Raw genomic sequence first — 15,097 nt, 5'->3', positions numbered from 1 at the left:
AGAGTCTGTACAAACAAATGAACAAATAGAATCTGAACGAAGCATAGAGCTAACAAAATAGATGAGAGATCCAGAGAATATACGCCCAGAACTAATAAAATATGGTTGACAGACGGTATTTGAAATGTTTCGCAGATTATTTGAAAGGTGAGTAGATGGCAAAAAAGTTCTAGAAAAATAGAAATGGTGCTACATTTCCTTAATATATAAGAAAATCACAAAAACTAATATCAAAAAGTGTAGGGAAATAGCAGTTATAACAACTATAGGTAGATTATAGTCCAAAATATTACAAAACTTAGTAAAAGTAGACATTAAAAAAATAACTTAAAGAACAACCAGTCTTCATGGCTGCATCATTTACCATAGATGATTTATTTCTATTAAAAATTGTCGTACTAAAACGAGTACAGATAAATATAGAAAGATACAACCTTAACCATAATTTTATTACACAAGGAAGGAGACATAACAGATCTAAAAAATTACGGTCCTATCAGTTTGCTTTCACAAAAAAAACGCTGAGGTATACTTTTATCAGCCTAGAGAACAAGCTGGATTTAAATCAAGGTACAGCTCTAATTACCACTTACTAGTGATAAAGAACCTGATACAGAAGTCTGCAGAATACAACAAACCATTGGCAATGATATTTGTGGACTACGAGAAAATATTCGATAATATAAGTCATCAGAAAATGTTTAAAGTATTGACAGAATGCCGAATAGACCATCGCCACATTAAAATAATCAAATATATCTACCAAAATCCCACAACTAGCGTAAGACTATCTGAACAAGGAACAAATAAATTCTGTATACAACGAGGAGTACGCCAAGGAGACACCGTCTCTCCAAAGCTATTCAAGACGATTTTAGAACATACTTGTAACAAGGCACATCTGAACGAGCATGGTATCAACATAAACAGAGAGAAGCTCAGTCATTTGGGATTTGCAGATGACATCGTCCTTACGGCCGATCGTATGGATAATGTAATAATAATGTTTAAAAAATTATCACGCTTCCTTACAGGTCAGACTAAAGATTAATATAAACAAGAAGCAAATAATGACATATCTGGTGCAAAATCGAAATATTGCTGAAAGGGATATTGTGCAGACTCCATCGTATAAGCACCTAGGACATGAAATTCAGTTGGGCAGAGAAAACTAGACATGTGATCTCCCACTTTGCATAGGATTAGCCTGGGCAGCGTTTGGTAAATTAAAATGAATTTAAATCGAACCTACCCATATGCCTCGAAAGCAAAATCTTTGACCATGTACCTACTGTATTCACCTAAGTATACCTACCTGTATTCACTTATGAAGCAGAAACATTAACACTCACAAAAAAAGTAGTGAATAAGATTCGCGTGACAGAGGGCTACAGAGCGGCATATGTTGGTTGTCTCTCTGAGAGACCGAATCTCAAACAAAGAAATACGTCGTAGAACAAAAACAACAGACGCTATAGAAAAAATTGCATCGCAAAAATGAAAATTGGCAAGACACGTCGCCAGATTATCAGACAGCCGATGGACAAAACGTATTGTCGAGTGGAGACAAAGATAACAAGAACTACGAAGCAGGGGAAGCCCGCCAACTAGATGAACTAAATTTAGTTTTAATTAAGGCTACTTAAAAATATTATGAGGAAACTTTTGAATGAAAAAAAAATATCCATTTAAAACATTTAATAGGTTGAGACAAGGATGTAGTTTATTAGCCTATTTATGACCTTTTCTCTAGACAGATCCCTACAGAAATGGATGAGGAAGATCAGACGCATTTAGATAATGGTAAAAGAACAGAAGCTTTTTACACTCTTCTTTGCTGATGATATTACCGCGGAATATAAAGATGGTCTTAGCTGTATGATAACAAAACAAATAGAGTAATATGAAGCGGTGCGCCCAAAAATAAATATGGCAAAATGTAACTATCTATCAATAGTCACAATGACGAAACACATGATTAAGATGTAGATCACGAAAAACTCAACGGTGTTAAAACCTGAAATTATTTGTTGGACATTTTCAATAAGAAAGGAAACCTTCATCATCATTGGCTCTACAACCTATACTGGGTTTTGGCTTGTTCTAGGACCAGCTTCCATTTCCATCTATCCTTTGCCTTGGGTTTTCAATTTCGTACTTTTATAACTCGTAAGTCGTCTTCCACTTGATCCTTAAATCGTGCTTAATGCTAAGAAAGGGAATAGTGAAGATAAAATTATAGCGAGAAAAAAAATAAAATTAGACCAATGGCACGAGCACTAAATTCTTCTCTGGAAAAAGTCAACCGACAGAGAAACAAAAATCATATCTATAGAAGTATTGTACAAAGTGTTATATTATACGGTTCGTAGATTTGTGATGTTACCAAAGTTAATCAGAATACTTATGACTACAGATATGGACTGTTAAGGACAAAGTTGTAGTAAATAAATAATTAAAAGGGTCAGAAATGAGCAGATACGAGGTAAAATAAAGCTAGTTGGTAATATATTTATGGTTCATAAACGTTAAGAGGATAAAAGACATAGTCCTCCTCCTCCTAAGTGCCTTCTCGGTTGAGATTGGCGATCAATGTGGCAAATATCTCTCTGTTCTGAGCTTGATGAATTAATTCATTTCTTCTTGTGTGGTTCCAATCTCTGATGTTTCGTAGCCAAGATTTTTTATTTCGTCCTATGCTCCTTTTACCTTCAATCTTGCCTTCTAATATTACCTGGAGCTGCTCAAATTCCCTATGGCGCATTATGTGTCCTAGATATGACGTCTTTCTAATTTTGATAATATTGACCAGATGAGGGCGTTTGTTCATTGCTATCAGTACTTTTTCATTCGTAGTTCTGCTGGTCCAGCTTATTCTTAGCATTCGGCGGTACATCCACATTTCAAATGAATTTAATTTGTTGACGTCATACTGTTTTAATGTCCAGGTCTCACAGCCATATAGTAATAAAGACCACACATAACACTTTAATGTTCTCAATTGTATTGAGACTGATAGCTTGGGGTTACAGAACATTTTACGCATATTCATGAAACCACATCTTGCTATTTCAATGCGTTTTCTAATTTCTTTTGAGTGGTCTAGTTGACTATTTAGTTCTCTGCCCAGGTATATGAAGCTTTGGAAACTCTAAAGGGTAATACCATTTATTTGTATGTTAGGTGTAACTTGTTCATGGGGGTTTTTGTGGAATACCAGAATTTTGGCTTTGGAAAAGTTAATGTCTAAGCCCAGCCTGTGACTTTCTTCTGATAATATGTTAATCAATATTTTTAGTTGGTCTTCTGTTTCTGCTAATACTACGGTGTCATCGGCATATCTTATATTGTTAATGATGATTCCATTGGCTCTGGCACCTTCAGGGCGATCTTCATGAGAAGCTCTAATTATATATTCGGCATATACATTAAATAATAGGGGGGATAAAATGCACCCTTGACGCACTCCTCGTTCTATGTTGATGTACTTGGTGTTTCTGTTATCTATTCGAACGCATCCTGTGTGGTTCAAAGTACAAACCCAAGTTACAAAGTACAAGTAAAAATGGTAATGTGTTCATTATAAGGGATTTTTGATATAAATAAAGCATTTGACAACACATCCTATGAAGCAATCACAAGAAGGGATATTCGATTGAAAAAAAAAACTGCAGATTGACAGACTGTATCCTGAAGAGTCTTGCAATATCCGCAACGATAATGGAGGATACTGTTGCCTTGGAATGACAAAGGCTCTGAGGGGCATCTGTGTGGTTCCAGTATGTATTGTCATGTGACCCAATTTAAATGTTAGAATGGATTACTCTTGAAAAAGGAAAGAGATAAAGTCCTAGAAGAAGTTGGCATAACGATATGGATAAATCAATGACAGCAAGAAACCTAGAAGGGGAAACTACCTACCTACTACTACTAACTATGACAGGAAAGCACAGAATATGGGGACGGAGAGGTGGCGGCAGCAATGGAATATCGTACATATACATATACCTATATAATGTCCGGGAAATCATCCAAAGTATAAATCTTAAACTTAAAGATAAGAATTACAAGAGTCTAAGAATTAGTATTAATCTTAAAATTCATGTAATAAAGCGATATTATGTAAATGTTTGTGACTGAAATTAATTTATATAAATTGTATGGTAATACTGCTACTATCAGGCAGCTTAAGAAAAGGCAATTTAGGCACATCCCAGCTAATCTAGATCGGGTAACATCTATGGTTTTTGTGTATCCGATATACTGACCGATTAACAAAGCTTATTAAATAATTATACAGTAAACAATTACAAAATGTTTCAATAAAATCAAGTTTATTTAAAAATTTATATAAAAATTAAACGTAATTTCAAGCAAGTATGTACTAAAAATATTAATAAAGCTTTACACTTTAAAATTATTAGTAACATCCTTTAAAATGTAATACATTGCAGACGGATTATCAGCAGGCACCTAAAAAAAGTAAACGTATTAATGACAAAGACAAGTTACAAAGTACAAGCAAAAATGGTAATGTGTTCATTATTAAGGATGCATTAGGACGATTTTTTGATATAAATAAAGCATTTGACAACACATCCTATGAAGCAATCACAAGAAGGGATATTCAATAGAAAAAAAATCTGCAGATTGACAGACTGTATGCTGAAGAGTCGTGCAATATTCGCAACGATAATGGAGGATACTGTTGCCTTGGAATTACAAAGGCTCTGAGGGGCATACTAACAGTTTTTATAAGACTTTAATAAATCTTTGTATTTTGCAGATCGTTATAAGCGAGATAGCGAGAAAATAATATTATAAACTGCATAAAAATCTGAGTAACGTTGTAATTTTTTTATTTTACTTAATTTTGTAATTTCTTTCTGTTTATCACATGGAACTGTAGCAATGCTAAAAGAAACTGGATGAACTGTGGAATAATAAAAGTGTTACACTGGTATATAGGTCATCGGTAATACACGACAATAATAGAATTGATGAACTTGCTAGAATAAGATCAGCTACAAAATACTAAACTTTGGAGCTGGCTTTAGAGATACCAAAAATTACTATCTAATGACACACTGTCAGTAGAGAGCAGAAATCAGTAATTCCAAAAAATACCAATAAATCAATTCATAACATATATGCAGCAGGTTTCTTATTAAGTGTAAATTTGATGATTGTTAAATATTTTATTCCTAATACAATTAAAATACCACTTCTTACCATATGACCAGCTCGATCGACCCAGTAAAACGCCAAGTTACCAGCTGTTTTAACATATCCTTTATAAAATCCATCTACACTCATTCCCGTTCTGGATGCGTTTTCCCACTCTTCTTTACCTTTGAAATTCATATCTTTTACCCATTTCACAGTTCCTAAAATTTAAATAATCCTAAAGTAGTTCCCAACATAACAGATTTATTTAAAGAGTGTAGAAAATCATCAACACCTGCCAAATCATCTTTGGCAGATCATGGCGAAAAGCTACCAAAAGTAATTAAAACTAATAAATATTAATAAATAATATTTTGATAGAAAAAAAATTTTGTAGGTTGTTTCAAGAATATCTTTCTCTATTTTGATAGTAATGACAAAGTTTATTTAAGCCAACGTACCTAATATATCAACAATTAAGTCTAACTGGCCATTATAGATTGCTATTTTAATGTCTGTTGTATTTAGAAGTTCTTCCACGATGTGAGTTACAGATGTCATAAAATCGTTTGAAAGTTCAGTCATAAGTTGTCCATCTTCTGACCAATCCCTGGTGAGATTTAATGCTGGTTTAACTTTAGTGTTCATTATATCAGCTATATCATCTCTTAATGGCAAGAACGCTACAAATACAAAAAATGCAAAACTATGTTAAATATTAATTATAGAGAAATCACTCATCCCAGGTAAATATAAGAAAAGTTTGCACTTTATCAGCAAACCGTTTCTTTACAAAATTATAAATGTGTAATATAGACTTACTAAACTTTTCTTCCTTTCCTGAAAATTCTGGCCGTTTGGTCAAGATATTGTACATATCAACACCAAACGACTGCATTCCGACTTCAGTTGTAACAGGTCCCCAAAGTTCCCATGCTTTGGCCAAATCTCCACGGTCTACAGCTTCCTGAATTTGTCTAGCTACTATCATTACTTTGTCATGGCCATCTTGATCAAGTGCTCCCTAAAAATGAAAACAAAAAATTGTATACTTTAAGATATCATAAGAAAACCATATTTAGAAATTTAAAGAAATATCCACAAGGAAAATAATTCCTGCAGCTGGCTGTATACCACGTATAACAAAAAGAGGTTAGTCTTTGTATTTGGGTATATTTTATTTTATAAAAACCCTTAAAAGGGCAACATTAAAAGCACGAACGTTTTCGGAACAACTGTTCCATCATCAGGTTAAAATACAGGTTACCATGCCTGAGCCACCAAAATATTTGGGTAAAAACCCTTTAAAATGTAATGTGTTACCAAAGATTGTACATGATGTTAATAATATTATATGATGTTTAATATTTTAATTAAATTTTACTTCAGGTAACATACACCCATGCTTAAGTGAGTTCCAGTGTCCGGAGAGTAAACCTCTTCAAACGGACTACGGCTGGTAACTGTTACCAGGGAAAATGATGTTAGGGAGGTTTTTATTACCGAGTTGAAAATTTTAGGTTATTTCTAAAATAAAATAATTGATAAAACATAATTTTGTCTTTAATGTGTTAGTTAAGTTTGTTATTTAATCTATTAAATTGGTACCCTCTATATTTTTATGATCTTTGGTCACTCAGTTATTAATATTAATAAACCAATATTTTTTAAAATTAATTTTCCTATATAGACTTACCACATTTAGTAAATACGGAGCATATGTCATAATAGAGTCAACAGGAGATACCCAAGAGTCTCCAAGACCAATACCTTTTAAGTTGGATGGTAACTCACCCCGTTTTTGTGCCTAAAATAATATACTTTATTTATAATGGTTGTTTACCTAATTGTTTTTATGTACCTTATACACAAATAGAGCTATCTCTGCTGTCATTTTTCCTCCATAAGATTCGCAGAATATATACAAAGGTACATCCTTAAATTGTGGTAATTGTTTGTAAAAGCCTTTTAAAAGTGCCACAAAATCTATAGCAATTTCTGTATTGTTTTTTACGTAATCACGATTTTCTACGTAACTGAATCCTAAAACATGTCCTTTTGTTATTTTTTTGTAATTTATTTAAAGACAAAGTCACATTCACCTAATGGTTATTAGCGACAGATCTGTATATGCTGTATTTGCAAGTAAAAATATGTTACTTGGTTACAAAAAAGCGCTTTTAACAAAATAGTACTAAAAGTTTCAAAAGTTAAACAATTTTGAACAAAAAGGTAAATGTTATGGAATACATAATTTTAAAAAGTCCATAAACTTTTTGTATTACTATTTTGAACTAGCACGTCCGATAAATTTAAATCTATTTTAAAATACCCCAGTCGTCAGAGACGAAAATGCCACTGAACATCTAAACATTATACAAACAAGCTGAATTTCGTTGAGAAAGTTAAGTTTGGGAACCCAAAAAAGGTGCAAAAAATTTACCACTTCCAACGAAAACTCAACCCTTCTCCGTAAGGAGGGAAAAACAGAAAACATCGATTTACTAAGAATCTGTATGACGTAAAAAACAATGTTTCAAATGAAAAATGTAGCTGAGATAATTTTGAAGAAAAATATTTATTACTACTTTTTCTGTAGAATGAAATGTTTTGTTAGAAACAACGCTTAAAGCGACCGGTGATTCGAATAATCGAATAATTTGTCGTTAAATTGTATAAAGAGCAGTCGACTTTTGGATTTTCGCTTCGTACCAGATTTGTCCCGTATTGTGTCTTTCTAAAATTTATGTTCATTACAGGCGGCATCTAAAAGAACCGTATTTCTCCATAAATTCATCTACCTTAACGTACCATGTACTTATTTAAGTACGTACATATAGTAATATTAAATAAACAGAAAATAAAATATTTATTGGATTAATTAACAAATACAATCAAAACAGGATCAAATAATCCTAAGGGCGAACGATATTTATAGCACTGAGAGTCATATCTTGATCTTCAGTAAGAAACATTGCAGAAGGAATAATATTAGCTCTCGGAAGATACGTTCTATATAGTGTCATCCGACGACAAACCAATTAATTATTTTCACACCGTAGCAAAAAAATAGATTTAAGTTAAACTAATAAGGTATAACCAAACCAACATTTTTAAATAACGTTGGTATACTCACTGCAATTTAATACTTTTAATATTCGTAACTCAACACACAAATTTAAAGAGCAGATACAAACGTATTGTTTACAACTTCCGTCAGAGCCCAACTCCCACTTTTAATATTTACATGTAAATAATATAAAATTATCATTTAAATTTCTATAATGTGTTTTTAAACAATGCTTAAATTAGTTTTTTTGATAGATAAGTATAAAATTTATCTAGGGTAATTCAAAATTTCCATCTTTACCGCATCCTGCAGGATTGTCCACAAACATCAAGTTTGCCCATTGGACCCACGAAGTAGATCTATTTTTTAAATCTGAAGTAAGTGGTCCTATTTCAGCGAAATTTCCAAAGCCTGTGGATGAGGCTCCTGGACCTCCCTGCAACCATATTATCAGAGGTTTATCTGTAGGCTTGGCTACGTCCGCTGTTGTGTAGTGTAGCCACCAAAACATATGGGCATCTTTCCTTACAGATACATATCCCCAGTCTTGGTCAGTTGGACCAAATCCTCTTTTACCTGGAAATAGAACAACTTTATTGGTAAATCATTTATGAGGTCATATATTTTATTTCATTTAGCTGAAATTTAAATTAAAACTTGTTATTTACTAAGTTACTATGATTAATTTTCTTCTTAATACTATTAGTTATGTGTAATTATTTACATAATATCCCCATTATTCAAATTTATTTTATTTTAACTTAAAGACGAAACAAAGATCAAATAGTGTTACGAATAATAGTAATAACTTTTAAACCCACCTCTAATAAAGATATAACCTTCATTTCTAGTGACTTTAACGCAAACGTCAGCCATATCACACAGAATGGTGACGCAAAAGATAATAAATTCAGGATAATATATTGGAACGAAAGAGGAGACCAGTTATTTAAGTTTACTATTTCCAACAAATACTTTGCCCCGAACACCCAATTCCAGCACCAAATAAGCATACCATAAGCATAACCCAATTGATTACATGTGAACTAATTAAAAAAAAACAATTATTAATTTAACCGGCCAAATCATGTCCGGGGGCTATATTTGGATCAAATTATGTTCATCTCGTAGTTCAAATTAAATTCAAACTAGAAATAAGAATTAAGGAAGACCTCTAAGAAATAAAAACTTTATGGTACATTCTAAAAAAATATAGAAAGCTGTCAAATGTTTTGCAGCATCAACACTAATAAATTCTTTAAAGACAAACAATTATATAAAACGAAAATACTGACTAGAGGATGAAATCTCAAATCTTTGAACAGAATAAATCTTTGTCAAACTGATATAACACAGAAAGCAGACAGCTAGTCTAATAAACCTTAGCAAAGACATAAAACAAATAGGTAAGACCGATAAACAATATTACCACCATAAATATATAAAGGAATTACGATCTTTAATAAAAAAAAATCGGGAGTGGCGTGGGTCAATATTGATATTTCACGTATCTATCTATTTTTTTAATATAATTGCTGATTACTCAGGAACCGTGGCTGACAAACACCACTTGTTGTTAATTTTAATTTTATAATGATAAAACTCATTGAAAGTATCAAAAAATTTCCATATCTCAAAATAATTTGTTAACCAGTGTTATTGGTTTTGTGTAGCAACGAATGTCTCAGAGGGACGCTAAAGTAAGCGTAACACAGGGAATTGTGTCAAAAACTTAAGCTAGACATTCGAAATTAGAATCGTTTAAGAATAGACCAAGTCAAAGTAGCCAAATAACAACAGTTCGTCATGATCGGTTCATTGTCCAAGTAGATAGAAAAGACCCAACAATTTCTAATTCGCAACTTCAAAGGCAATTTTTGGAAGCTACATGTATGTTTCACTTAAAACGACAAGAAAAAGACTGTTTGCTTAAAGACTATACAGCAGACGATAGGTACGGGTTCCCGAGTTATCCAGACAGCATAAGATTGATCCCATAAAATTGGTGTCTTTAACATTGACTGAAACATTTTAAATTGACAAAATATGCTATTTTCAGACAAAAATAGAATTTGTGTAAAATCAGATAACCGACAAAGAGGGCAAGGAACACAAACAAAGAACAAAAACTGAAAAATCTGTTTACAGATATAAAAGAAGTGTCATGTTATGTGGAGGCATTATAACCGCAAAAAAAACACCTTTAATTTTCATCCAACCAGCTTTATCATCTCGTAGGTATGTTAATTTTGATTCTAAAATCTGTAGTTAGGCTCTGGAGAGGTGTAATGGAAAAAAAATTAATTTTTGGGCATGCTAATGGAGCTCTACATACCAGCAGAGTGACTACAGGATTCCTTGAAGCAAAAGATATCACTGTTCCGGAGTGACCTGCTTGCTTAGCCTTTATCCTATACGGCATTTGTGGGGTATTTTCATTGTAATTACAGTATTAAACTCTTGAAGAGTACGCTGATTTGAAAAATTGTTTAAATATCTTCTAGATTATGTTGGTTTTTGATACTAATATATCTAATAATTTTAACAAACATGTCCAATTTACTTAAGAGATTTTAAATAAATGTTTGATATTATTTCTGGGCACTAAACTAATAAGAACTAAACAAAACAAAATAGTGATAAGCTGGGTACCTCAGCAGTGTAGCCTGATATACCTTTTGCCTATGCTATCCACAAATAACGTAAAGACAATGGAATAAAACAAATTTTATTTAGAGTTGTGCATTTAATACAAAATCTCAACAAAAGACGCAACAATACGGATAATTCAAGTCTACAAACCAACCTTATCTCATTTTGACGAAGCAATCAAAGATTTTTATGACAAAATATCACTAAATAAGCAAGATATTATCTTAACAAGAGACCTAAACCTTACACTAAACCAATTGCATATAAAGGTGGAAGTAGCTGTTTGCTTTAAAACATCAACATAATTTTTTCAAAACTTTTTGTGTATGTATAATAAAGGATGGCACCTTGGCACCAACGTAAATGCAAAATGGGAACAGGCCACAGAAATTAAGGCGAGAATAGAACGAGCTAGAGCAGCATTTAGCAATATGAAAAAGCTCCTCATAAGCAGGGATTTGTCTCTTCCCCTAAAACTACGACTAGTTAAATGCTACATTTTTCCGATCTTACTGTATGGTGTGGAGGCCTGGACGCTGACGGAGACGCTCACGAGAAAACTAGAAGCATTCGAAATGTGGGTGTACCGACGCATTCTTCGTATATCCTGGACCGAACATGTCACCAACACAGAGGTAATCCAAAGAATCGGAAAGGAGAAAGAAATCGTGAATACAATTAAACAAAGAAAGCTTGAATATCTAGGCCACATATTGAGACACGATAAGTACCGTCTACTGCAATTGATTGTCCAGGGAAAAATAGACAGTAAGCGAGGGCCAGGCAGGAGAAGACACTCGTGGCTCCAAAATCTGAGGAAGTGGTTCGGGCTCACATCGGTCGAACTATTCAGAAGCGCCGCAAATAAGATCAGAATTGCCATGTTAATAGCCAACGTTCGCAACGGACAGGGCACTTGAAGAAGAAGATAATAAAGGATAAAACATACCTAAACAAATTTGAATAAACAAAGAAAACACCAAATATCGTAACATTTTGAAATAAAAACTAATACACTATCATATAGCGACCAAATTGTTTCTAGTTCAAAATTAATCTAGAGATTTTAAATGATGAAAAATTATCTTAGTAAGTGATAATCCTTAAGTTCTTTATTCAAAAAATAAAAATTTACAATGAATTGCATTTAATAAACATCTTTATTTTTTATCTATCATAAAAACAATAAAAATTAATGTTGCTATGTCGTTGTCATTCTTTTGATTTTATCTTGTTTATTTATTTTTATATAAAAAATCCACCTTTTGCTGGTACTTAAGATTAAATATATGGCCTAAGTTTAATTTTCAGAAGACTCTCAAAGAACATTGATATTAAATTGATCCTTAAATAGATATAATAAATAGGTTAAAAACAGAAAAGGAAAGATTTACTCACAATTAGATATATTGTAAGTTGAACGACAGGTTTGCCCTACAATTTCAGCCGATTATCAGGTCCACGCTAACAAGTTGGAATAACTTCTAAATTATGTCAAGTCTATGATGACCAAATTTATATAAGTATATTATAAATATTCTTAAATAAGAGTAGTAGGAAAATAGTTTAAAGTAGGTAAACTATTTTCTCTAGTGTGTCAGGGTAATAATAGTGGAGAAAATATCTTATTGCAGATTGATGTAGGGAGAGTATCTTGAGGAAAAGGCATACAAAAAGCATTGAAAGCCAATATTAAACCGTTAAAAATTTTTTTATCGGGGATCTAAAGATGAACTGAAATTGTGGATCCTTAAACCGGTTGTCCGAGATAAAAATAAAACCAATTGTGAGTTACTCTTTGTATTATTTTTTGTTCTTTGTTTTATTTTTGAATATATTATCAGAACTAAAAATATTAGATCTATTAAATAAATGCTGAAAACAGAAAGCAGTTCTAGATGAATGAAAGATGGCAGAAGTAATTTCACTATATCAGAAATGAGATGAAAACTCCTGTGGAAACTATAGAGGTATTAGTCTATTAAACAGAGCATACGCATTAAATCCTCAAATTATAAACAACCAGCTTAAAACAATTGCAGATTTGCCACTACTAGAAAAACACAATGGCTTTTGTAAAGGTAGAACCTGCGATAAAAATATCACCATAGTACGACAACTTATAGAGAATCGTGCAGAGTATAGCCTTCTTCTAAATGTGCCTATCTTCTAGAGATGTTGGCAACCACATTGACCCATCTTATTCTATTCACAGCAGCTCGAAATAGATCAGTTGGTGTTACACCAGTCTACTTACTAAGATTGGCCGGTCAGGATATATGTCTACGTCCAACGCCTCTCTTACCCTCAATCATGCCTTGTAGAATTAACTGTAGAAGTCGGTATTTATCATTACGCAAAATGTGGCCGAAGTATTTCTTACCTTTACCGTATTAATAATTTTTTTGTCTTAGCCTCTGAGAAATAGGTACGTTACTTGTATGGTGCATATATGAGACCCTCAACATACGTCGGTAGCACTACATTTCAAATGCCTCTAATTGTTCTATGGCATCTTCTGTTCGGATCCAGGTTTCTACTCCATAGAGGAGGACACTAGGGATGTAACATCTAAGAATTCTTATGCGTATATTGATACTAAAAGATAAGTTGCAGAGAATCTTTATAAGGCTGTTGAAAGAGGTTCTGGCTTTTTTAATACGAGTTTTTATCTCGTAGCTCTGATCCCAACTATCCATAATATTGAAGCCCAAATAGCATATTTTTCCACTCTTCCTAACGGTGTATCGCCTCTTATAATTTGGTCGTTTATGTTGGTGTTCTTACTAATGATTAGTACTTTTGTCTTCTTGCAATTTGGTTTTAGGTCGTATTTGTTACAAGCTTCTACAACGTTATCAACCATCCTTTGGAGTCCCTGAACAATATCTGTCAGCACCGCTGTATCGTCTTCATATCTAATATTGTTTATAAATTGGACATTTACAACAATCCTATCTTTTGATTCGTCTAAGGCCTCTCTAAAGATGTTTTCAAAGTATATGTTAAAAAATGCCGGTGACAATATGCAGCCCTGATAACTTCTTTTTTGACTGGCAAGATCTCGGACAGTTCATTTTTTAATCGCGCTATTGCTTTTTTTTGGAGATATAAGTTTGAGATCAGCCTTATATCCTTACCATCAAGTCCTGATGTTTTTATGATATCAATTAGTTTTCCATGTGGGACTTTATCGAATGCCTATAGAAATTAATTAAACATGCATACACATCGCACTTGACAGCCCTGGCTCTCTGTATTAGAACTTGCAAACTAAAAAGTAATTATTTCCTCGTTCCGAGTCCTGCTCTGAATCCAAATTGAACTTTACTTGTGTCTGTTCTTCTAATTTTATTGATTACTAAACAGAAATAACATACGTTAACATACCTTCCTTCCGTTCTTCTTGATGGCCTACAGATCCGCCGTTAATTAATCAACGGACGAAACACCAACAAAAGTCCTATTTGAAAATAAGATACACCTACGTTATGAACTAAAGTTTGAACAAATAAGAAAAAGAACAGACGATATACACGAATTGGTATGTTCCCATATTTAAATCGCTAGCGACCAAACGAAGAAACCGTACCCAAACAGAAAAGGTATGTTTTAATTTAGAAGAATGCCAAAGTCGGCTGCATAATCTAAAGAAGCAAAAAGGTTGTCCTCCAAAGTTGCAGCAGTCCTGGAAAGGTTCTTACCTTATTAGGGAGAAGATTATGGATGTTATCTACCAAATAAGATATATTCCGAGGTAAAAATAAATGATAGGACACTGTAAGTGGCTGATTCCATTTGAAGGAAACCGCAACGAAAATAAAGAACTGGAAGTAAACCAAGTCCAAGAAGTACTTGACCTCACGTTTGAGGAATTCATAGAACCGTATGAGGGTACTCACGGTAACCCGACCAAACTTACCCAGTAAGTTTGGTCAAGTTGCAGAACTTGAATGCCAACTACTATCTTCAGGAGAAGCTTTAAAACTTCAAGCATTGCGTTACCTTTTCTATCTGGTTCAACTGCCCATGAGCAACCCACATATCAATATGTATGGGAGGCATTACTTCAATTGAGGGAGCACGTGATAGAGTCCAATTGAATTAAAGGGTTCTCCGAAATACGGTAGAAAAATCTTTACAGATACTAAAATCCAGATACTAGTCTATTGCAATCCGCATGGTTACCAGTGCGGAGCAAAAACCGTT

General features: G+C 33.1%; 1 protein-coding gene across 1 annotated transcript in view; it reads right to left on the bottom strand.

Moving 5' to 3' along the window:
- Nucleotides 1-4,315: 4,315 nt before the first annotated feature.
- The window catches only part of LOC140446431 (uncharacterized), a 60,453-nt gene continuing 49,671 nt past the window's right edge, over nucleotides 4,316-15,097 (bottom strand). Inside the window, exons 9-16 of the mRNA XM_072538982.1 lie at nucleotides 14,029-14,089; nucleotides 8,537-8,812; nucleotides 7,028-7,209; nucleotides 6,863-6,973; nucleotides 5,989-6,190; nucleotides 5,628-5,849; nucleotides 5,233-5,387; nucleotides 4,316-4,473 (exon numbers count right to left, since the gene is read on the bottom strand). Coding sequence (XP_072395083.1) covers nucleotides 4,405-4,473; nucleotides 5,233-5,387; nucleotides 5,628-5,849; nucleotides 5,989-6,190; nucleotides 6,863-6,973; nucleotides 7,028-7,209; nucleotides 8,537-8,812; nucleotides 14,029-14,089 — 1,278 coding nt within the window. The 3' untranslated portion in view covers nucleotides 4,316-4,404. The remainder of the gene's footprint in view (nucleotides 4,474-5,232; nucleotides 5,388-5,627; nucleotides 5,850-5,988; nucleotides 6,191-6,862; nucleotides 6,974-7,027; nucleotides 7,210-8,536; nucleotides 8,813-14,028; nucleotides 14,090-15,097) is intronic.

This window comes from Diabrotica undecimpunctata, chromosome 7, assembly GCF_040954645.1.
Source record: "Diabrotica undecimpunctata isolate CICGRU chromosome 7, icDiaUnde3, whole genome shotgun sequence".
NCBI lineage: Eukaryota > Metazoa > Arthropoda > Insecta > Coleoptera > Chrysomelidae > Diabrotica > Diabrotica undecimpunctata.
The sequence above is the reverse complement of the archived record's forward strand: the minus strand, read 5'-3'. Positions and strand labels throughout refer to the sequence as shown.